General features: G+C 42.0%; 1 protein-coding gene across 1 annotated transcript in view; it reads right to left on the bottom strand.

Moving 5' to 3' along the window:
- The window catches only part of VAV2 (vav guanine nucleotide exchange factor 2), a 469223-nt gene that overhangs the window by 58963 nt on the left and 384558 nt on the right, over window positions 1-25702 (bottom strand). Inside the window, exons 7-8 of the mRNA XM_069069239.1 lie at window positions 22271-22339; window positions 17654-17754 (exon numbers count right to left, since the gene is read on the bottom strand). Coding sequence (XP_068925340.1) covers window positions 17654-17754; window positions 22271-22339 — 170 coding nt within the window. The remainder of the gene's footprint in view (window positions 1-17653; window positions 17755-22270; window positions 22340-25702) is intronic.

Raw genomic sequence — 25702 nt, 5'->3', positions numbered from 1 at the left:
CTTCCACCAGATAACCTATCAGATATCTGAAAAGAATGATTGCATCCATCCCAAGTTGGGGTGAGTCCGCTCCCTCCCCCCAAAGTCAGGAGGGAGTTTGGCACAGGGTACAGAGCACTGAACTTGGAGTGTCAGCTGGGAGAAGACATATGGCATATAAAAAGATTGATGTAGGAGGACCTTGGAGACCACCCAGTCACAGGATCCCAGATCTAAAACTGGAAAGAACTTTAAAAAACATCTAATCTAAATCTCGCACTTTAAAAGATGAAAAATATTTAAAATATTTTTTTATTAAACTGAGATCTAGAGAGAAAGAAGGACCCTGTCCAAGGTCACACAGGTAATAAGTAGTAGACCTAAGATTTGAATCCAAGTTCTTCGACTCCAAAGTCAATTCTTTTTGTTATCTCACAGTGACAATAAGGAGCAATCCTGGGCAATATGTATTGAGTGAGGCAGAACAAGTGAGGCAGAGTGTAGGCCCCATCGGTGTTCAAAGGAAGAAGAGATCACCATGGGCTGGAGGAAAGAAGATGAATGTCATTCAAGAGGTGAAATTTTTAGCTGGTCCTGGAAGGATGGATGGGATTTAGAGAGGTTAACAGATCCACAAGGAAGAATTAGAGGTGGGAGAAAATGGTACACAAACTGGATCTTTCTCTCTCTTTCTCAGTTCTAACTCAGAAAAAAGAAGCCTAAATAAGACATAAGAATGAAGAATTTGGGTGGGGAGGAGACAGACTCAGTTGACAGTATATTTCTTTAGTGCTTTATTGCTGACTGACACTAGAATTCAAGTTCTTGTTTAATTTAGGGGCTGATGTGCCAAGCTGTATCCAGGTTTCAGTGTGACAGAGGCCTGGGAAATCATTACCTAGGATGCAAAGGGCAACTCGTTAAGTCTGGATTTGTCTCGGCTAGAATGAGCTGATTTCTAAAAGTCAGTTAGCTAGCCTCACCCTACCCCCCAACTCTACCCCTCAGCAGCCCTACTACCAGTCACCAGGAACTCAGAACCCCACTACAAGGGAAGGGGCCAAAGTTCTCCCACTCTTCTAAGGCCAGAAGATCCACCCCTTCTTGGCCCCATGAAAAGTCAGACAGTCCTATCAGGAAGTAGCTAGTGGCCCACTTATAGAAAGGGAAGGTTCCCTTGGGGGAGGTATCCTTACAAAGAACATTCCAGGAAAATCCTATGTTTTAGGGAGGTCAGCTAAGTAAGACATAAAAATGAATATTCTCCTCAATGGGGCTTAAACAGCTGGATGGGCCCCAAGTCTGTCAGACAATTTCTTCATGCCTTGGTCAAAAGCAGGTTCCCACATCAGGTTCAACATCTAGGGCTATGCTATCCATCCTTTTACTGGGCAGGTTCCAGGACGGCTTAGCAGCCTCTAGACTAGTGATCTCTTCAAAACAACTGCTGTCGGTAACGTGAGTTCCAGGTATGGAACTTTACAAACTTTACAACTTTACAAAAATTAATTGGAACTATAAATGGTCACATGAAAATATACTTCAAATCACTAAAAGTAAGAAATGTGAATGAAAACAAGGGTGAGGATTCACCTCACTCTGTGCAAAGATGAGAAAGGATAAGAATACTCCATTTTGGAGAAGGCCTTGGAAAGACAGGAACATTAATTCACTGTAGATGGAACTTTGAAAAGACTCACTACATCAGTGATCCAAGTGTTCTGATTTCAATTTGGAATAATGGAAGAAAAGTGACTCTCATTATGCTTTGATATAAAAATCTCAGTTGAGGGGCGACTAGGCTGTGCAGTGAATGGAGCACCGGCCCTGGAGTCAGGAGGACCTGAGTTCAAATCCGGCCTCAGACACTTAACACTTACTAGCCATGTGACCTTGGGCAAGTCACTTAGCCCCAATTGCCCTGCCTTCCCCCTCCAAAAAGCAAAAAAAAAAAAAAAGTAAAAATCTCAGTTGAAATATACTCCCAAGAAGTTATAGAGAGGGGGAAAAAAAGGTCCAACAGATATCCGTCCCCTAAAACAAAACAAAACAAAAAAACAGCAGCATTCTTATATACAAGTGAGGAACAAAGTCAGTGCCCATCCACTGGGGAAAGACTGAAAAATTAAGGTATATCAATTTAATGCTTCCCTCCCCCTACCCTTTCAACTGTTTGGCACAAAATTGCCAAAGTGATTTTCCTGACATCTAGCACTGACCAAGTAGCCTTACCCTTACCCAATAAGCTTCAGTGGACCTCTATTAGCCTCTAAAATTAAATATAAAATGTTACCTCATACTGGACAGAAGAAAAATGAGACTACTCACCTTCTTTCTTTTCCCTTCCTCCCTCACATCCCTCTGAAATCATTCATCACTATTTCTAGTCTCTAAAGAAGTGGCCTCTGTCTTTCCCAAGGTCAGCCCCTCTAGATTCACCCTTGCTCCCTTCTCTTTCCATCTTTTCCAGCAGACTGACCCCATGATCATCTCCACCACATCTCTAATCTTCAGTCTCTTACTTACTAGCTCCTTCCCTGCTGCCTTATAATGATGCCCATGTTTCTCTCATCATTTAAAAAACCCTCACAAATCTCTTTCTCTGCTACCTATCATGCTATATCTCTCCTCCCCTTCTTGGCTGAGGTCCTCGCAAAAGCCATCAATACTTCTTCTCCTTCGTTTGATCTTTTAAATCCTCTGCAACTTGGCTCCTAATTGGAAGCCAGTGTAAACTGCCTGCTCTAAAGTTACTGAGAGCTCTTAATTGCCCAACCTAACATCCTTTTTCCAATCTTCCTTCTTCATGTCTGCAGCATTTGTCATTGCTGATCACTTTCCCCTCTTAGATCCTCCCTCCTCTCTAGGCTGTCGGGATGCTAATCTTCTTGGTTTCTCCTATCTTCCTGAATACCGTTTCTTAGAATCCTTTTGCTCAATTTTTATGTATATTATAGTAACTGTGGCTGACTCCAAGTCCCTGTCTTAGACCTGTGGCTTTTCTCCCTTTACTTGGTGATCTCATCAACTCCTATGTGTTCAATTATCATCTCTATTTTTTTTTCATTTTCCAAAATAATCTAATATTTTATTTTTCCCCAATTACATGCAAAAACAATTTTAACTTTTTTCCCCAAATTTTGAGTTCCAAATTATCTCCCTTTCCCCTTCCCCATTGAGAAGGCAAGCAATTTGACATAGGTTATGCATGTGTAGTCTTATAAAACAGAATCAATATATCTAACTTAAGCATTTCTCTTGAGCTCTAGTCCTATATTACTAACTATCTCTTGGACATTTTGAACTGGATGTCCAATAGAAACCTCAAATAAAAGACAATGTCCAAAACAGAACTCATTATCTCCACCCGAACCCTACTGCAAACCCTCTCCTATTTTGAACTTTTCTGTTATTGTCAAGGGTAATTGACACCTTCCCAGGCAACCAGATTTGCAACCTTGATATATCATCCTTGACTTTTCTACTCTCTCTTTCTCATATTATATATCCAATCAATTGTCAAATCTTGTCATTTTTACCTTCACAACATTTCTTGTATATAAAATATATAAGAACACACTCTTCCTACTCAAATAACCACCTCCCTAGTTTAGGCCCTCAATACTTCTTCACTGCAATATTGCAACAAACTTCAAATTGATCCCTGTATCTTAGGTCTAATCCAATCTATCCTCTACAAAATTGCCAAAGTGATCTCAACCTCACTCAATAAATTCCAGTGGCCCTCCATTAGTCTCTAGGATTAAACAGAAATTCCTTTGTTTAGCATTTAAAGTTCTTCCTCACCTGGCCCCTTTCTACCTACCAATCTTCCTATCCATCACTCCCCTGGAAGCATTCTGTTTTACTTGGAGATGACTCTCTCAGTTGTCCACAATAAACTCTGACTTTGGGAAGATGGGGGATTTATGGGGACTATAAGAAGCCATTTTTCAGATAAAGCTCATTCCACAGTATTGTCCTATGGTCACAATGACCAGGACCACATTAACAGACACTTGCTAGCTGTGTGACCCTAGGCCAGTCACTTAACCCTGTTTGTCTGTTTCTTCATCTGTAAAATGAGCTGGAGAAGGAAATGGCAAAGCATTTCAGTATCTTTACAAAGAAAACCCCAAATGGGGTCACAGAAAGTTGGACACATATGAAAAATGACTGAACAACAACAAAGGTACAAAGCCATTTGCAATTGTCCCCTGCCTTCAGAGAGCTCACACTCTATTGGGAGGAGACCATATTGCTACACACATACATCTAGATGTGTGTTTACATAAATAAAGATGTGTGTATATATTTACATATATTTATATTTCTTAGTCTCTTAAGATTTATTACAAACAATGTCACCTCCTGGGGCTTCTTTGGTCAAAGTTCAAAGAAGCCCAACATACCTATCTGAGTCATTGTAACAGAAGCATGTGCTTTAAGGTGCACGGATTGTTTAATTAAAGATATAATGTAAGAGTTAATGCTTAACCTTTCCTGCTTCCCTTTTATCTTTCAAGTCATGACTAACAATCAATCAAAATCAATCAATCAAACAAGTCCTTCTGTCTCACTCAGGATGTTTGCTCTTCTTATAGGTAGAGAGCTCTTTAAAGAATACTCAGGGGACATGTAAGTGTGCAGAGGGGTGCTATTGGAAGGAGAGAGGTGATCTGACTGAACTTGACTGACTCAGCTGTCACTTCCTACAACACAAGTTTCTTGATTCTCCAGTTGTTAATGACATCACCTGCCCCCATGACTTTGTATTTCTCCCATATTTACTTCTCTGTGATCTGTTTCCCTGCCCCACCCTAGCCTCATCACTGAACCTACCACCTCCACAGGTGCCATGGTGGGGAGTCAGATCTTCCCCAATCTTGTCTCAAACTGCCAGTGGGAGGCAGGAAGATATATATCAGCAACACCTGCTATCACTGAGGGGGTGCTACAGACCAGTCTCTTACCCAACCAACCCTGGCTGCCAACTACCCAGTTCCTATAGGCGCAGGACATAGCCACTGCCTGCTGGATCCTGACCCTTACGTCCTTGACCCTGCTAGAGATACCACAGAGCTCCCTTTCAGTCTAAGCCTTGAACTCTCTATCCCCTTAGTAGGGGGCCATCTTCCCTGCCATTACTTCACAAAATCCTCTGGGTCTTGCTATCTGTACTACTCTTTTCCCTGGCTGGCCTTTCTATCGGCTATGAACTAAATATAAACGTGAAGCCTTCTTTACGTGTTGTAGCCTTCAATTAGAAATGCAAGTTCTTCAAGAGCAGAAAAGGTCTTCATTTTCTCTTTGTAGCCCTATAACTTAACACAGTGCTTGGCACATTGTAAGCAGTTAAACGCTTTTCCATTCCATTCTCTATTATATCACGCTCCAGCAGGAGTTCATCACCTGGGGTACATGAACTTGTTTAAGTATTTTGATAACCATACTTCAATATAATTGGCTTCCTTTGCAATCTTACACACTTTATTTTCTGCATGTAAAAACATTATTCTTAGAAGGGGTTGACAGGCATCACCAGTCTGCCAACAGGGTCCTGGACACAAAAAAAGTTAAGAATTTACACCCCTGAAGGAGATAAGCTCCTTGAGGCCAGGGACTATGCCAATTTACAATTATTTCCCTTGCCCCCATCACAACACTTGGCATATAGCAGACATTTAATAAATTCTTGTTGACTAAATGAATGCAATTCCACAAACATTGAAGTGCTTAACTCCAACAGGTTAAGCCATGCTGTTGTTATTATTGTATGAATCACAGTCACTTGACCCTTTGGGGTCTCAGTTTCCTAAACTGTAAAATGTTGGGGCTGGAACATTCTAAATAAAATCAGATTTTGTTTATATGTTGGTTATTTTTGTTGAACTGTTTTCCCCTGCCTCTTTCTTTTCATTTTTAAAAAAATTTATTTTTTAAATTTATTTTTAGTTTTCAGCACTCACTTTTTTTTTTTTTGCTTTTTGGAGGGGGAAAGGTAGGGCAATTGGGGTTAAGTGACTTGCCCAATCAGCACTCACTTGTATAAGATTTTGAGTTCTAAATTTTCTCCCCCTCCCTTCCCTCCTCTCTTCCGAAGATGGTGTGCAATCTGATATAGGCTATACATATATATTCATATTAAACATATTTTTACATTATTCATGTTATAAAGAAGAATTAGAACCAATGGGAGATACCATACTTCCTCTTCATTTTTAATCTTTATTCTCTAGATGTAAGGGAGAGGGGTTACTAAGGTGATGAAAACAAAAACTAACACTTTTTATTTTTCACAAGGTGTTTGTGAACTTTAAAATCCTCTCCCACTCTAAGATTCTATGGCTACTAAGGTTCCTTATAGCTCTGAAGCTCTTTGAACATCAAGATCTAGTTCAGTCCTACAATCGCATGCTAATGGGTTATAGACATAGACTGCATGGGTCATGAGATGAAAGACAGTAAGGGATAACCATTGGTTAGCCTGTGTGCTTCCCCTGCATCCTTGCGATGGAAGAAGAAAGGGCGTGATGCCCCCAGGACACTTATGGGAGGACATAGACAAGATTTATAGGCAGGCAAGGATGGGAGATCTGTTGGAAGAATATCCCATGTTCATAGATCCCAGAGCAATAGGAGCACTTGAGCATTAACTGTGTAAGTTGAGTAATAAAGATGTGCTAAGCAGGGAAACTGACCTCCAATGAATTCAGGTTTGGCCTTCTAAACTGGAGCTTTGGTGTGAGGTTGTCCCATAAAGTGCTGGGGAAGTCAGGACAACCCTGGTCTCAAAATCTAAGATACCTAACAGTTGTATGATCCTGGGCAAGTTAACTTCTGTCTGCCTCAGTTTCCTCAACTGTAAATGGGGCTGATAATAAAACCTACCTCCCAGGTATGATGATCTTCTGATAATCTAATGAGATAATGTTTATAAAACACTTAGCACAGTGCCTGAAACATTGTAGTCACTTAATAAAGGCTTGTATTTTTCCTTCCTTTCTTTCATAGGGTCCATCTGATGGTAACCTCATTCCAAATACTACTCTGTAGCAAACAGCTTGAACCCCAGGACCCGGACAAATCACTTTGCTGAGAAGACATTTACAAAACCGAATTAATGCCTGTCCTGACTTGGCTAGATAGAAACCAGATGCACAGCTTTGTAGGCAGAGTCTGGGATGTGATCTAACTGAGGGAATCCAGAATTTGAGGAGGAGGAGGGTGAGAGGTGAGCTGCAGCTGAAGTATTTTGACTTTTTGGAAGCCATTCATTTTGAAGCTGCCGTTTGATGTTTCTGGGAGTATCACACGGGGAAAAAAATCATCAAATTATGTTAGTCACTCAACTGCCCTCTGACTTCTCATCCTTAATATTCCTTGCACAGCAACAGCGGCTCCCAGAGTTGGCTTGCAAATGTGCTCTAAATGAGAGTTTGAAGAAATATCACTGCGGAGGATTTCAATAATTGTCACCACCAAGGGAAGTCACTCACACAGGGTAATAAAAATGTCTTACCCTGGTGGAATGGAAAACTCCAAAGTGCTGTAGACTGTGGGGAGGTAATTTTAGACTGCGTTCAAGCTTCATGGCACTGTGAAAGTCTAACTCAACTCCCATTAGTCCCCTTTGCTTGAATCCTGAAAGCTTGTGGTAAATGGAGTGGGGACCCGGAGACAAGATTGGTATCTGGGGATGGGGCCAGCCCACTTTATTAACTAGCCATGAAGCTGCAGGCATTTTCAGGATGGGGTTACTGGGAGCAATATGATCTGACCCTTTGTGTATCTAATGTGTATATTAACTAGAGGATTAGTAGTGTGCTGATGTAAACTGACTTCTCTCTTCACTGGGAAAACATCCATAAATCTCTCACCATTTGGAAAGTGATAGCATCACCTGATCCCCAACATGCACATGTGTGTATACACACACAAAACATTTATAGGGGAAATGTAAGTTTTCTAAATCAGACTAAAAATGAGAGAAGAGCTACCCTGAAATAGGAAAAGAGGCTGGGGGTGGGGGAAACAACAGAAAGAGTATCAGATTTGTAGTTCAAATCTTGTTTCTCCTTCTTACCACCTGGGTGACCTTGGGCAAGTCCCCTTACCTCTTGGGGCTTCAGTTTCCCCAACTGTAAAATTAGGAGGTTGGAAGCAACATAGCACAGTGAAAAGGTCTCAGGACCTGAAGTCAGGATCTGTATTTGAATTCCAATTCTGCTCCTTCCTGGCTGTATGTGGTACCCTGGGTAAGTCGCTGCAGATTGCTAGGTCTGTGGACTAGATGACTTTTGTAAAGTTCTTTCTATCTTTAAATCCAAAATCCTGTAAGTCCAGGGAGGCAGGTTAGGACAGAAGGAAGATTCTTAAGAGTCCATTGAAAGAAATAATTTGACCACAGGAGCGAAATGATCAGAGTTGTGTTCTGAGATGACCTTGGGAGGGGTTTAGAAGGATGATTTAGAGGATGTGAAGATTGGAGGCAAGGAGGTTAGTTAGGAGGTTATTTCAACAGACCAAGTGAGAGATGCTATGGATCTGGACCACAGCAGCAGCAGGGGGAACAGAAAAGAGGCAGAGATAGAACACACAGGATGTTGAGGTATATTCATGACTGGGGACAGGGATAGGAGGGAAAAGATGATGACTCTGGCTGAGCTTGGGGACTAGGTGGGACATCCAGGGAGCTGAAAATACAAGACTGGGCTTTGAAGAGAGCTTAGTTAATCAATAGGCATTTATTGAGTACCTGCTGTGTGCCAGGCATTGTGCTATAAAAACAGTCTCTATTCTCAAGGAGGAGAGAACATACAACAAATTGTACATACAAGATATATATGGAATAAATGGAAAGTAACTTTAGAGGAGCAGACAGCTAGGTGGCACAGTGGATAGAGTGCCAGACCTGATTCAAATGTGGTCTCAGACATACTAGCTGTGTGACCCTGGGAAACCTGATTGGCCTCAGTTTTCCCATCTGTAAAATGAGCTAAAGAAGGAAATGGCAAACCAATGCAGTATCATTGTCAAGAAAACCCCAAATGGGGTCACAGAGAGTCAGGCACAACTGTAATGACTCAATCACAACAAAAATCTCAGAGGAAAGGTGCCAGAAAAGGGGGGGGGGGAGTTGGGGAGAAGGTCTCTGTAGAAGGCATTTGAGATGAGTCTTCAGAGAAGCCAGGGGGCAGAGGTGATGAGAAAGAGCACTCTAGGCACTGCAAGGGGGTGGGGGGCATTCAGCTGAAAGGCATGGAGTCAAGGGATGGAATGTCTGGCATGAAGAATTGCAATAAGACCAGGACCATTAGGTCACAGAGTATAGGGAGGAGAGCAAAGTGCAAAGAAGACTGGAAGGGAAGGAAGGGGTCAAATGGTGAAGGCTGTGAAAGCGAACCATAGCTTTTATATTTGATCTTGGAGGTACCAGGGAGCCATTGTAGTTAACTGAGGGGCGGTGGTCATGGTGGTGGTGACATGGTTAGATCTGCACTCTAGGAAAATCACTCTGGCAGCTGAATGAGGGACACACTAGAGCAAAGAGAGACTTGAGAATGACTGAGACCAAAAAAGGCTAAAGCAATTGTCCTGATAGGAGATAATGAGGGCCTGTCCCAGTATGGCAGCTGTGTGAGTGGAGATGAGACATATAAGAGACGTTATGAAGCTAGAAACATGACTTGGTAATAGAATGGATTTGTGGGAATAGATTGGGAATGATCTACAGAGAGACAGACATAATATGGAGGAAAGAGCACTGCCTTCCAAGTTAGAGAACCTGGGTTCAGGGCCTGGTTCTTGTACTTAACACCTGTGCAACCTTAGGCAAAGTACCTGATCATTCTGGTCCTAAGGGTCTTAATCTGTAAAATTAGGTGATTACACTCAATCACAAAATCATAGCCTTAGAAGTGTTAAGGGACCTCAGAGGTCACTGAAACCAACCCACTTCATGAACAGATGAAGAAACTGAAGTATAGAATGGATAAATGACTTGCCCAGGGTCACGTAGGCACCATCTGGGATAGCATTTAAACTCAGGTCCTCCTCACTCCAACATCACTGCTCTATTCACAATCACATGAGTCCTGTCTGATGTTTTCTAAGGTCCTTTTCTAGTCTTAAATCCTAAGAACTAGCTGAGAATGTAAAGGGAAGACAGAAGAGAGGAGGCCTCTAAACACAATTACTTGTCTTCATCTTTTGTACATGGAATAAAATTTGTCAGGCTAGTCTACAGATGCTCTACTTTCCAAAGACATATATCCAAGTTTTCAACTCCCACCTGCTAAGTGTAAAGACAACAGGGGGCCCAGAGCCGTTTTGAGCTTTGCTCCGGAAGAAAGCGCCCTGGGGCCATCCATTAGAAGTCAGTATCTAAGCCCTACCCTCAGGCATGTCTAGCTGAAATTCACACTTGTTCTCTGATCTTTACTAAAATGAGAATGGAGGGAGACCAGGTCTCCTTTCTGGATTAGGTCCCCAAACAGGACCAAAACAGAGCTTTAAAGATAAAAGATACTTCTTTTTGAGCCTCAGCCCCACTACCCCAGTCTTCAAATCAATGTTAATCACCTCCTAATTGCCTCTTATCGCCTAGTTTCAAATTCCAAAATGCGAAGTCACTATTCACCTGTCTCAGAATCCTTATCTCTGAAAACTCATGAAAGCCACAGATGGTAAAAATGTCCCTTTAATCTTACTCTGACAGGCTTTACGCATGAAAGCCCTCTGCAAATCTTCACTTAAATAATGAGCAAAGGGTTCAACTTACTCTTGTACCTTTCTCCCCACAGTGCAGCTAAAAATTCTGCAGGTAATTATGAGAAACTGGGTTCCTTTGTATTCCCTTCATTTCAAAAGGGGACAAGAAAAAACAAACAAACAAAAAAAAAAAAAACCCAAGCCACCTCCTGGCCCTCCCATAAATTTTTTTTCAAAATTTAGTGGGTGGATAGCTCCCATGCCCCATGGAAATGGAGTGAATGAGCCTAGCAGTGTTAATAGCAACAACACTAGTAATAACAGCTAACATTTCTATATCACTTTATGGCTTGCAAAATCCTTTACAGATATTATCTCACTCAAGTCTCACAACAACCCAATGAGGCAGGTGCTAGTATTAGCCTCATTCAATACCTAAGGAAACCAAGGGGATAATGAATTTCACTCTTTCTATAAGGCTCTGTCTATCTGCTCTCTAGCAGAAAATAAGTTCTTTGAGATCAGGAAGAATATGACTATATTTCTGATACCTGGCACTGAGACTTGCCTGTAATAGGCAATGTTTTGTTGAATTGAAAAAAAAAATGGAATTTGTATAGTTAGCATTAAACTTACAAAGTAACAGGCTGCTAAGTGACCCAGGGGATAGAGCACCAGCCCTAGAGTCAGGAGAACCTCAGTTCAAATCCAGACTCAGACACTTTCTAGCTGTGTGACCCTGGGCAAGTCACTTAACTCTAACTACCTCAAAAAAAAAAAAATGCAAGCCAAGCCCAGGCCATACCTGTGCCCTGTCAATCTCAGACCTAAACAGAATTATGCATACCTACACTTAGGGAGACCAAAAGAGCTAAATGGACATCAGGCCATAGATCTGGTTTCCTCATCCTCATTCCCCCTCAACTCTCTCTCAAAAATTTTTGCTTGCTAATCATTCATAATGTACCCAGAATAGATTACCTGAGCTCTGTAAAGTCTCTTACAGCTCTAAGCCTTTGATTCTATAACTGTGTAATTTGCTTAAGGATTTATAGGAAGAGTAAAGGAAGAGGGTTGGGAAATTACAAGTCTTTGTCTTAGAAAGTTAGCTATTTGGGAAAGTGATCCCATTAAATCACTAGAACTAGTGGGGGTCTGAGTGGGATGAAGATAAGGAGGAGGATACCAGACAAACAGAAGTGGGGGGTCAAGCCAGTTTTAGACCAGAGTTCTTTTAGAAGCAGGAATGTTAAGCTGGGAGCTATGTAGGCTATGCTTGTAAGTCATAGTTAGTAATAGATTCATTGAGCACAGTCCATTGCTGGAACCAGGACAAAAAAAGATTGTTCATACAGTTGTTTCTCAGGATAAAATTTCTTTGAATCCCCCTACACTCAAGGGTAGAATGTCTAGGATTTCAGAATTCACCATGTTGTTTCAGCACAACTGGACCAAAGGCTAAGTCACTGATGATGAACTATGACAGCCCCTCGGAGCCAGAGGTTACCTGAGGAAGCTTAGCTAACCCTTTACCCAATTCAAAACCCCCTAAATGGAACCTCTGGCAAATGATCACTTGATTTCTGATTGAACACCTCCAAACCGGGGGTCCCTTGTGGAATCTGCATTTCTGAACTCTAACATCACTGGCTGTGTGACATTAAGTGAGTCATTTCCCATTCTTGGGCTCTATGTTCCTCATCTACTAAATGGAGATGATTCTTGCAATAAGAGTCACTGAGATGCAGTAGATGGAGGTCTAGCCTTAGAGTCATGAAGACCTTGGTGGTATAGTACAGAGGGCGTCCAACATGTGGTCTGTTGGTTACAAGTGTTGCCCAAATCAGATTAAGATGTAGTTGGGAAATATTCAACAAAGTCAATAAAAATACAATAAAATATAAACAACATTACATTTTAAAACTAAGTCAATATGTGAACTGCAGAGGGGCAGCTAGGTGGCGCAGTGAATAGAGCACCAGCCCTGGAGTCAGGAGGATCTGAGTTAAAATCCAGCCTCAGATATTTAACACTTACTAGCTGTGTGACCTTGGGCAAGTCACTTAACCCCAACTGCCTTGCCTTCCTTCCCTCCTCCAAAGAAAAAGAAAAAGAAAGAAATTTACAAATATGTGAACTGCAGGGATCTTTATGTACAGATTAGTGGCCTCTATTTCTATTTGAGCTTGACACCATTAGTAGCATGCTGGGCATGGACATCTGAGTTCAAATCCTGCCTCTGATTACTAACTGTGTAACCCTGGGAAAATTACTTAATCTCTGTGCCTCAGCTTCCTTATTTATAAAATAAGGGACCTTGGATTCAATGATCTCTGAGGTCCCTTAGATCCTAAGTCATGCTTCTGTCTTCACAAGTCACTTAAACCCTCAGCATCCCTGATAACTCTTTAAGACTGAGATTGAGTAGACTGAGTGCCCTGCGTGGCTAAAATCACAGGTCTGGATAAAAATGACACAATCCTGCATCACCTCCTTCACGGGGCTATTATGACTATGTCCTGGGCCTACTTCACTTCTCCCTCTCTACTACTTTATTTGGTGACCTCATCAGCTTCCACAGTTTCAGTTATTATCTCTAGGCCCAAACCTCTCAGCTGCCCTCTAGACTCACATCTCCAAACTGCCTGTTGGACATCCTGAACTAGATGTCCCATGCACATCTTAAACTCATCATGTCCAAAAACTGAATTCATGATCTTTTGCCCCAAACCTTCCCTTCTTAATTTCCCTTTACTGGTCCCCTTTGAGGGCATGAGCACCCTCCTCCTACTCACCCAGGCTCACAACTCAGGTGTCATGCATGACTCTTTGGGTCTCTCTTATCCCTCACACCCAATATATTGCCAAGGCCTGGCGATTTCACCTTCAAAGCATCTTTGAGCATACTCCTTTCTTTTTTCTCACAGTGCTGCCACCCTGGTACAGGCACTCATCACTGTGTGCCTGGATTGTTGCAGTAACCTGTTGGTCGCCTCCTTGCCACAAGTTCCTCCTAACAAAATGATCTTCCCAAAATGCACATTTGACCATGTCACCCCACTACTCACTCAACTCCAGTGGCTCCATTCCACCTCCAGCATCAAATATAAAATCCTCTGGCATTCAAAGCCCTTCATAAATTGTCTCCCTGTACTTTTCCGGTTTACTTTTATCTTATTTTACCCACCTACTCCCACCCCCTACTCCCAACCAGGCACTAAGTACAGGACAACTAGTGACACCAAATACTGAGCCTTACATCAAGGGATCAAAACCTGCTCTGGCACTGTCAGACCCAAAGGCCCCTCCAAAGTTTCCTGGAGAATACCTACCTGGTTCTCTTACAGAGAATATACTTTCAACCTCCAGCCCACTCAGTCGTCAGAAATCAAAGGCAGCAGGGGACCCTATACCAGGCTCTCTCTTTTTCCTCCCACATCTATCCATCAGGCCAGTGATAAGCAGTATTAGGCAGCCAAGACTAAGAGAGTCTGATAAACCAGACAGCAGGTTAAGTAGGGCTGAGATCTCCGTGCACTGGGAAATTAGAGGCTCACTCACAAAGGTCATCAGTTAGCTAACAGAGGCACAGAGCCAGACCTGTTACACTATAGCTGTCATAATGAAATGCAGAAAGAATCATGGTCCCCAGCACTTCCACCCATCACCAACCCACCCCCACCTCCTCCCACCAGCTTTGTGGAGCAGAATCACACAGCCAGGCTAATGAAGGCTCCCTATCCTGAGAGCAGCCTCTGCCACCTGGGTGAGGATTTGTAGCTGTCAATCAGGCATGTCTAGGGCACAGCTGTAGAGCTGATTAATTCAGCTGTGAATCTGGCTGGTTCCTAGGCAAGTGGAAGAACTTATTTGTGGATTTGGTATGAAAAGTGGGTCAGAGGACTGACCTAAAATTGACTCCCCCCATGCTCCACATGCCAGGCCTGCTAGCCCAGCTCTGTGTCCCACAAACCAACATAAGTGATGTTAGCGGATGGCTGCCTAAGGGTATGGGGGGGAGGGCCAAATGAGACCCCAGGGCAGGGCAACAAGATGCACTAATGGTTTATTCCTTATAAGAAAGGAATCTGGGAAACAGACTGAGCTGCTTGACCCTCAAACCCCACCCTCCCTCCCCTCAAAGAGCCACTAACTTTTCCTCCTTACACAGCAAAACAACAAACCCTATGGCTTCTCCTATAGCACAGTAGAGTGCAAAGTGACTAGGGGAAAAGGGGGGGGGGGGAGGATGTAGAGAATTCCTCTTGAGGTTGAAAAATACCCCTCAGAAATATGGAATGTATGTATGTGCATGTATTGGAGGAGAGGGGAATGGAGGGAAGGGAGGTGCAGCTTGTCCCAGCCATCCAAAAATGAAGTGTTTGCCTTTTAAGACACTTCCAGAAATGGCCCCAGAGGCATGTAACACAGATCCAGGACAAAAGAGGTCAAGCCAGATGGTTCCAAAGACTCCCCACCCACCCACTTCCACCACCTCCATCTGCCTTAACTGACCTATGAATAGAAATGCTTAGAAATGCATTCTCTGCAGGAACACTGAAACTCTAGAAGTCAAACCGCAGTGATCACTTTGTACATGATCCTTTAAGACCCGATCACTTATCTTTGAAGTTTTCCTAAGTATTCAACAAGAGCACGTAAGAGGTAGCATGAAATGGTCAAAAGAGAGGGACCTGGGAGGGAGAATGAGCCTGGCTCTGGGCTTGAGAAGATCTGGATTCAAATGCTGCCTTTGATATCTGTTGCTATATTAGCAAGCACCCCAGCACTCCCAGGATGGCCTGCTAGCACAGGTTCTTTGATCTGCTTTTTTTAAGGAAAGGCAACTTTTAAAGGGGTCAACAACCTACTTTAATTATATTCACTAGTTCAGGGGGAAAGGTCAGCACCCTGAACATGGAGAAAATATAAGCAGAGAAATTAGTACAAAGACCAACAGACAGGACTCCAACTGTCTGAGTAAAGCAATATTGCTATATACTCTACATATATCGCTGGACTGAGGAAGCACAGACATCTAAGCAGTGGGGGTGGGGGAGGGTGACTATGAACAGAGAGTCTCAAGCAGAAAATCAAAAGATCCTTCTCATGAGTGAACCCCCAAAGCAAAACACAACCTCCAGAATATATAACAAAGATTTGGTATCTGACTGGCTGAGTGCTGAGGAGCTTGGAAATCCTTGTGCCCCAGCACTTAACTGGAAACTCCCTGTAGCAGAAAGCCTGATTAGCTCGGGCCCAGGGCTCTATGTGTCTATTAATGGGCAGGGAAGATCTTCAAATTCCTACCTATGTGAACTTAGAAAGGCATCAGACAATAATGGATATAGGAGGCAGGAGGACCTGGATTCAGATTCTGCCACAGACACTACTAGTTGTGTGACCCTGGGTAATCACTTAACCTCTCTATGACTCAGTCTTCTTAACTGAAAAATGTAGGGGCAAGGAGGGGGATAGGGAGTTGAATTCACTGGCATCTTAGGACCTTACCAACTCTGAATCAACCAAATCTTTGACCTTGTGAAAGTTAATTAACCTCCTTGGGCTTCAATTTCTTCATTCGTAAAATGAGGGGGTTTGGCTAAATGGCCCCTGAGGTTCCTTCCATCTCTAGTTCTAATTCTATATATAAGTGCTTTGAAAACTGTAAAGTACTTCTTAATTTCTGCTTGACTTGGCTGTTGAGACCTGTTGACTGTGACTTGCTTCTTTTGAAGGCTTTTGGTTTTCCCTAACCATTGACAGCTAAAAGCTCCCTGCCCTCCATCCCGACTGACAGCCTGGATTCTAGTCCCCAAGAACTGCCCTTACCATAGAGTCCTTAACCCTATTGTTTATTAACCTAAAACAACAAAGTGGAAAGAGCAGAAGGCTGGTTTCTACCACTACAGTAATATGGAATTATTTATTAAGAAGGGAGGAGCGTAAGGAAGGGAGAGAAATAAGCAAATGAGTGTCCCATAAAAGAGATCAACCTGTCTTCTGCATTTTTTTGTAAATTAGTTTTGCTATCTTCTCATCATAAATATTTACTTTCTAAAAGGAGCATCATGCATAATGGAATATCTAACCTAATGGTCGGTTATTAATGCAGATGATATTTCTGGAGTTATTGACTGCTGAATGATATTTTTATGTCTAGACACCGGTTTAATTCCCCCTGGCATCATTCCACAGCTGAAGCCTAGCCACTGATTAGATTACGAATATTAAAGGATTTTTATTCATCATATCTAACCATTTCAACTTTTTTTAGGCTTCCTGGGTATTCATACTGGGCAGCTGCAAAGAGGAAAAGGGGAAGATTTGGGAGCTCTTGAGTGCTTGCCATAATATAAGGCTAAGAAGCAAGTTATTGCTGTTCAAGTACTAATTTTCCACTATAACTAGCTGGATGACTTTGGTCAAGTCACTTCCCCAAAATCTGTAATGAGATGATTGGATGAGAGGGTCTTCTAAGGTCCCTTCTTGCTCTAATGTTCTGAGCCAGTGGAAATCCTCTTTGTCTGGGTCACTCACTGTCCATGACATAACTCTTCTTTGAGAAGAAGTAATAAACATTTGTATAGCAACTACTATGTGCTGGAGGGTGGGCTAAGTGCTTTACAAATCTCTCATTTGATGAATACAACTTAATTTTCCAGAAAACTTAGGAAATGACTAAATAGCCTATGAGCAGTTTCTCGGTCACCAGTTTATCCACTAGGAATTTCCATATGGAATGAAATTTGTTCAATCTTACCACTGCCTCTTATCTTGAGAAAGGAAAGAAACCCGAGACGAATGTCTTAATAATAATCATGTGTATCTATATATCATTTTACAATTTTCAAAAAAGCTTTCACATACATGATCTCATTTGATACACGAATAAGGCAGGAAAAACATTATTCCCATTTAATCGATGAGAAAACTGAGGCCCAAACCCCAAGCAACTCACCTTTCTTTGAATTCTAGAAAGACTTTGGCCAGGCTGCTCCCGCCAGCCATCATCGATACATCAATGGCCCTTAGGAAGCTGTTGTGCACTTTAATTAAGTCCTGTGATGAAGGAACAGGCAGCATGTTACCATACAGACACCATGCAGGAAGGGTTCACAATTCTTGTAAACAATCTTCTGGTCTCTTTTCATCCCCATTAAATGTTGTAATGTAAGAGACTCTAGCAAGATGTATCCCTGAATCACCATAAATACTCATGTGTAATTAAGTTAGAAGGTTATACAATGATAAATATACATAGGAGTTTTGAGCATATTAAAGTCCCTTTACTAAACCTAATGGGAGCCGTCCAAACAGCATACATTAGCCTGTCATAACACACAGTCAGCCCTTAGCAGCCCTGGGCACTGCAAATGAACAAAGATGGAATAACACAAACTGTTGTTGGCTAGTCTCTTGGGCCATTTCTTCCCTAAGCCATCACTGAAAGAGAGAAAAACTCAGAAAGTCAGTTCAGGTCCTATTCCCCACTAGAAATGCTTTTAATCTCATCATTGGGGTATGAATAGAGGATCAGGAGAGATTTACTTTAGATATATTATCTGAGGGCGGCTAGGTGGCACAGTGAATAGAGCACCGGCCCTGGAGTCAGGAGGACCTGAGTTCAAATTCAGCCTCAGACACTTAACACACACACACAAACCTAGCCGTGTAACCTTGGGCAAGTCACCTAACCCCAATTGCCCTCCAAAAAGCACAAAACAAACAAAACAAGAAATATTATCTGACTTTAAAAAATGGATGTATTAGTCAACTTGGTTTTCAAGATGAGTTTGAAATCTTGTCTCTGAGCTTGACATCCATCTATCCTTGATAAACTTCCTCTGTGAAGCCTGAAGCCTTCCCACACATCCCTTGTAAATATGCCCACATTGGAAAGTTCAATTCAATTGAACAAGTACTTATTAAATATGTACTGTGTATCCCCAGTGCCTAACCTAGTGCATCATCGCACAAAGATCACCTCAAGGTGATCTTACCCTCCATCAAATTCCTCATAGTACTCTGCTGGGATTTTTCCTTTGCATTCATTTTACTCTTCTTGATAACATAATTATTTATTATATGTTATTCTATGTATAATTATTATATATTTTATATGCAATTGTCATGTATAATAAAATATAATTTATGATATATGCATATATGTGATAAATATTATTATATTAAACTCTACCACCACTTATAATGCAAACTCTCTGAGAGTAGGAACTGAGTCTAATTTACCTTCGTATCCCCCAGCATTTAGCATTGTGCCTTGTTCATGGGATAGGGATCAGGGACTAGACCTGGGATTTCATTGATAGCAGGAACTAACTCCTGGATAAGGGAATTCTTTCTGCCAATGCAGGCTGGCACCTCCTCCATAATTTATAATCTCAGAGAGCTGCCTAAAGTTCCCTGAGGCACTGAGAGGCTAACTTAACCAGGATCATTAAGTTATCCTGTGTCAGAGGAGAGACCTGAATCTAGGTCCTTCTGACTCCCAGGCTAGTTCTCTGCTGTCAGTCACTTAACTAGCATTTATCAAATACCTACTAAGTGCCAGGCACTGTGTTAAGTGCTGGGAACAAAAAAAAAGGAAAAAGACAGTTCTTGCCCTCCAAGAGCTCATAGTCCAATGGGGAGACAACATGCAAACAATTAAGGACAAATGGGATACAGCCAGAATAAAGTGGAGATAATCAACAGGGGGATCGGGAAAGGCTTCTTTCAGAGGGTAGGACTTTAGCTGAGACTTGAAGGAAGCCAGGAGGTAGAAACAAAGAAAGAGAGTGTGTGGGGCATGGAAAACAGCCCCTGAAAATGTCTGGAGTTAAACCTGACTCTGCTCTCTATCACTTGTTTATTCCCAGACTGTTCACCTATCCCTAAGTCTAATGGAGTTAGGAGATGGAGTGTCATGTTTGAGAACAGCAGGAGGCCAGTGTCACTGGATTCAAGCGTATGACACCAGACTGGAAATGCTCCTTACTATATTTATAGTGTGGCCCCTCCCAAGCCCTTTCTCAATGAAGGACAGAGCAGTGGACTGATAAAAGGCTCTTGCTTAAGTATAAACTGGATTTCTGGACAGTGGATTGTAAAGGCCATCCCTGTTTCCTATAAGGCCCACTATGTGCTTCCAGGCAGAACTCAAGACAGGCACCATCTCCCACTGTCCTTACCTCAATGAGTGTGCATGATGGGGAGTGGGAGGAGCTGCAGGTCTTGGTGGCCAGGCTCTCACTTGGAGAGATAAAGCCCAGATGTTCTTTGCCTCCTAGGGCCAATGAGAAAGAGGGAAGCCCGAGCAGGAGATTGTGATAGTAATGGCAATTAAAGATTCCCCTGTATTGGCTTGGTTTTCAAATTGATTGTGTTAAAACCCAGAGTTTGTTAATCCCACCTGTGGGATGGGCTTGTTGATGTGAAAAGAAAGTCCTGAACTGGGAGGAGCTGGTGATGTAGATTTGGAGAGACACTAGAGAGAGGCGGAAGATTTTTTTTTGGAAGCAGCACCTCGTGGAGAGAGAGAGACTAAGAGAATTGCTGGTGGCCGCTTTGAATTGCCCTGGACTTTTGAGACCTGCCCCCTGAGCTGCCAAGGACTGGAGACATGGCTGTTTTGCTGGTACTTTGTCTGTCTGTTTTGATGTTGTTTTGCCAGATTTGTCCACTGGTGAAAGACAGTCCTTTTGTTGAAGAAGTCCTGGAACCTGGCTGTTCGCTAAGAAGCCCTGAGACTGTCCTGCAGACAGAGAGTGAATACTGTCCACTGGTGAAGGACAGTGCTGTTGTTGCAGGGGTCTGGAGACTGTCCTGCAGACAGAATGAATACTGTCCACTGGTGAAGGACAGTGCTGTTGTTGCAGGGGTCTGGGAGCCTTTCTGTTGGTTCAGAAGCCCTGAAGAAGGATTTTCTTGTTGTATGTTTACAGAAATCCTGGGAGAGGGCTTTGCTAATGTGTTCAGGGGTTCTAGGACTGTTCTACAGACAGAGGATAAATTCATGAAGGGACTGGCAATGTATCTTATGGCCTTGCTAAGCCTTGTCTCCCCAGGAACTAGGATTGCTGAGAACTTGCCTCCTGTCAAGATGAAGAAAAGACCTCCATTTGGGTATTAAGTGCTGTGTTTAAACTTGATGTAACTCTGGGGTAGATTCAATTGTGATCCAGGGGTGGGGAACTTTTGACCTTATGTTTGGAAACTAATCTCCATTTGAGAAGAGGGGCTTTGTGGTGGACTTAATTAAGGTATAGCCTAGGGGTGGAGAAGTATTTAGAACAGGGACTTTGTAATTGATTGAATGATTGGAAGATCCTGGGGTGGGGTAGTACTTGGAGATTATTTAATCACACTTAGTAAATGCTGTATTTTGAATGATGTCATGTTTTGATCTTCTCTGTTCTGGGTTTGTTACTCAATAAAATGGAGAGCACCTATGCTGGTATTTTGAACCTGGGAAGTTGCCTTTCTTTTGGCATTTCATTACAGAGATCCACGTAGTGCATCAGCTGTTCACATCCCCTGGCTACTGCAGCAAGTGCGGAATAGCTGAGCTACAAATCTGGCATATGTTTTCTGAGAAACTCCACTGATGTATGTGTTCTGAGACACTGGGCCCAATTATTTCTCACTTCCCTATAGTAATTATGTTTATGTGAAGCTCCATGGGTGTACACCTGTAAACCACTTCCTCCAAAAATGCAGAGAAATGTCTATCTCTGGCTATTAAGGAAGCTCCTGTTGGTCACAGACTTCCTTTATATTCCTTCAAATTCTCACAGCTCCTCTTTTCCAAAGGACTCAAAGTCCTATCATGTTTTTTTACCCTTTCTAATACTACTTTTCCAAAAGCAAAACCTGTGATTTCTCCCATTGTCAGGAGCTCCATCTAAGAAACTTACTTTACCAGTGCAGGGTGACACCTTCGTTGCCTGGTGTACTGAAAAGTTGTGACTTGCCAAGGGTCATAAAACCAATGTCAGAGGCAAGATTTGAAGACAAGCCTTCTTGACTAAGAGGCTAGCTTTTTATACCTTAAAAGATGCTGTGTCTCATCCTTTCCTTGTATGTTCTCACATAAGCCCTGGGTGAGACAGGAAGGATTAGGTCTACTTCGTAGACATGGATAGACTATGTCTGACTGCCTTTCATTTTGTTTTGTTTGTTTGTTTGCTTTTTGGAGGGCAACTGGGGTTAAGTGACTTGCCCAAGGTCACATGGCTAGGTTTTGTGTAAAGTATCTAAGGCCAACTTTGAACTCAGGTCCTCCTGATTCCAGGGCTGGTATTCTATTCACTGAGCCACCTAGCCGCTCCCTGCTGACTGCCTTTCAAAAAAAGAAATTGTTAGAGAGACAGAAGCAATGAGTCTCTAGCAGCAAAACCCAGGGATCACTAGGAAATCATCTTTGGGATTATAGTGCCACGCATCTGATCTAGGTATTAATGTGCCAGGAGCACTGGGCACCAGTAATACTCCAGGTCATCTTCATAAGGTGAGAGCCAGTGGGTCCATAAGGTCAAAGGCTTGGAAAGAAGAAGCACATCCTCTTTGAGGCTCTTACCTCCAGGTTGATAAAGATGGCTGTCATGTCCAGAGGGCTCAGCACCAGCTTCAGAGGATTCATGTAGTTCTGAAAGAGAGAAGACCACAGAGTATGGGGAAGTGAATGCCACCTCAAAGGGATAAAGGAGGCAATTTCCTTTCCCTCTGCCTCTATCAGGAAGAAGAAGGTTAAGGAGAATTGGAGCTCAAGGTCAGTTTGCATGTGAGACTCAATTTAATTCAGTTCAATGAGCATTTATTCAGTTCAATGAACAATGTTAAAGGCCCTCAGTCAGACCCCCACTGACAGTTAAATTCCTTGAGGGCAGGTATTATGTTTTCTTGCAACACATGCCATCAATCTCTCAATAAACAAGTATTATATAAAGAGCCTACTATGTGCCAGGCACACTGTGGATACAAGTAAAAAGAAAAGGGAAAATAATTGCCAAATAATTATATTCTACACATAAGTATGGGAATGTAATAGCAAAAGAAGCCAATAATTTATAAAATTGAAAAATATATGTATATTTTATATATAATATCTTAGAAAAACATGGACAGACTTGCCTAAAATAATGAAGAGTGAAGTGAGCAGAACCAAGAGAATGTGGTATACAGTAAGAGCGATAGTCTTTTCTTTTTCAAATGCTTTATTAACTTCTGATTTACATCATTCATTTCTACCAGATTTTGAGTTACAAATTTTCTCCCCATTTTTCCCCTACCCACAGCCTTAAAATAGCAATCCCGCAGGATATCCCCTCCTCTAATCTGAAGAGTGATAGTCTTTTAAAAACAACTTTGAGTAAGTCATTTTTGACTATTATAAATACCACAATTAACTACAAAGGACATATGAAGGAAGGCACTACCTGCATTCAGAGAAAAAACTGATAAATAGAAGTATGTATAGAATGATTTTACAGATACATACATACACACACATTTGTGTCTGATGATAACCATCTCTGGGGAGAGGGTGAAGGGGAAAAAGGAAAAAGATACAGGATAACTTTATTTTATATTTATAGGAAATAGCAATTTATCCATAATAGGTTAGCAGTTTAATGCGCAATCATCTTTCTTATTATACTACATTATTAAAATGCTTGTTTTATTCCATAAATTAAAAATAAAATGAGTAAAAAAAATTTTTAAGTATGTGATAGGCACAAAGGACAAATTCAAAGCGCTCTAAGACAATCTGAGAAGGGAGGACTGATTTTTAGGTTGTGGGGGAAGGTAACACTTAAACTGAGGCTCCAGACAGCTTTCTAAGGGCCAAGATAGGAAAGCTGGATATTCCAGGAACGGAGAGTGCTCTCACTTTTGCCCTGGCTTCCTGTGGCACTCCCTGTCTATTCCCCTTGGAAGTATGGAATTTAGGACTGGAAAGAACGTTAGGGATCACCTGCTAACTCCTCTCTCCTGACCTCCAGCTTCACACTTCCAAGTATCTCTAATACCTTGAACTGGACATCCCATACAAAGTTTAAACTCAACACATCTAAAACTGAACCAGACTTCCCTTCCCCTCCCCACAATGTCCCCATTACTGCTGAGAGCACCAGCATCTTCCTAATCATCCAGAATCATAATAGAGGTATTGCCCTCCAATCCGAACTCTTTCCCAACCCCTATATCCAATCAATGGCCAATTCCTGCTGATTCTGCCTTTGTAACAACTCCCATACATGCCGCCGCCTCCTTTCCTCTGATGCTGTGACCACCTGTTCACCTGCCCTGGTACAGGCACTTATCCCCTCACCCCTCACAAAGTTATCTTTCTATAACGCACAGGTCTGATCATGTCTCCCACCTCTGCAACCCCCCACTCAATCAACTTCAGTGGTTCCCTGTTACTTTTAGGATTGAGTATAAAATCCTCTGTTTGGCGCTTAAAGCCCTTTATAACCTGGCTCTTTCCTACCTTTTCCACTCTTATTATACCTAACTCTACCCCACATACTATGTAACCCAGTGACACAGGCTTTCAATTCCTCACGTAAGACATCCCTATCTCCTGAATCCAAGCATTTTCACTGACTGACTCCCATGCCCAGAATGATCTGGCTCCTCACCTTTGCTGGTTTCTTTCAAGCTTCAGCTAAAATTCCCCCTTCTGCAGCAAGGGATACCTTTTAATGTTAGCATCTTCTCTCTAAGATTTTCTCCATTATATATCTTCTTTGTACAGTTTTTTGCATGTTGTATTCCCCCTTCCCTATTAGATTATAAGCTCTCTGATGCTAGGGACTGGTTTTTTCCCCCCCTTTCTTGTTTCTCTAGTACTTAGCACAGTGCCAGGCACACAGTAGATGTTTAATAAATAAATATTTGTCAAGTCTTGCTGACTTGACATTGTCTTATTTGAACCTTCTGGCAGCCATGAGACCTATGGTGGGAGTATAGCTGATGCACACTGTCTTATCAGTTTACTAAGGGCTCTCTGGACATTATCTTATACCATCCTCACAGAAGATGTGGGAGGCAGGCAGACATAAGGAGAATGTATTGCCTGGATTGTAGCAAGAGGCAGGGTGTATAGTGGATAGAGAACTGGTCTGGGATCCAGGAAGAACAGACTTCAGTGCCAGCCTCTAGTTGTGTGATCCTAGGGAAGTAACAGTCTCAGTACTGTAGGCCTTTGGTATCAAACTCAATAGGAAACAGATGTCTAAGGGCTTCAGAGTGACTTAGAAAACCACAAATTAACATCATGTATATTCCACTGCATTTTTGTTTTGTTAAATATTTCCCAATTACATTTTAATCTTATTCAGGCTATATTAAAGAGTTTTGTGGGCTCTTTGTAATCCCCCTAACCAGGAGTTTGACCCCTCCACTCCAGGCAACTCTTTAAGACTATGAGTTGCAAAGAAGGTCTTCATTTGTATTGATGAGAGCCATTTCCTCACCTAAGAGTAATTCCCTTCATCAATGAAATCACAGGTCCCCACCCCTATTTGAAAAGTAATGATAATAATAAAAACAATTGTATATCACTTTTAGTTTTACAAATCACTTTACAAATATGTAATTTGATCTTCACGACAACCCAGTGAGGTAGATGTTGTTACTATCCCCATTTACAGATGAGGAAACTGAGGCAGACAGAGGTTAAGTGATTTCTTCTGGGTCATGAAGTTCTTACGTGTGTGAGACTAGATTTAAAAACTCTGGCCTTCCTGATTCCAATCTAGAGCTCTACCCACTGTAGCACCTAACTTTTGTACCTAGGCCCACATTAAACATCAGTGCCTTAAAGAATGAGACGACATTATTTTTCTTTGTATCTCCATCACTTACCTGTGCTTTGCACACAGTAAAAGCTTAATAAGTACCAAACTGACGTATCATTGTTCCCATTTAACAAACAAGGAAACTGAGGCCCACAGAGGGAAAGTAATGTGTTCAAATTAGTTGGTCAGTGGTAAAGCCAGGA

This window comes from Petaurus breviceps, unplaced genomic scaffold, assembly GCF_028583685.1.
Source record: "Petaurus breviceps papuanus isolate PSGF00001 unplaced genomic scaffold, PetGlider_PUasm1.0 90779, whole genome shotgun sequence".
NCBI lineage: Eukaryota > Metazoa > Chordata > Mammalia > Diprotodontia > Petauridae > Petaurus > Petaurus breviceps.
This window is presented reverse-complemented; position numbering and strand designations above follow the sequence as displayed.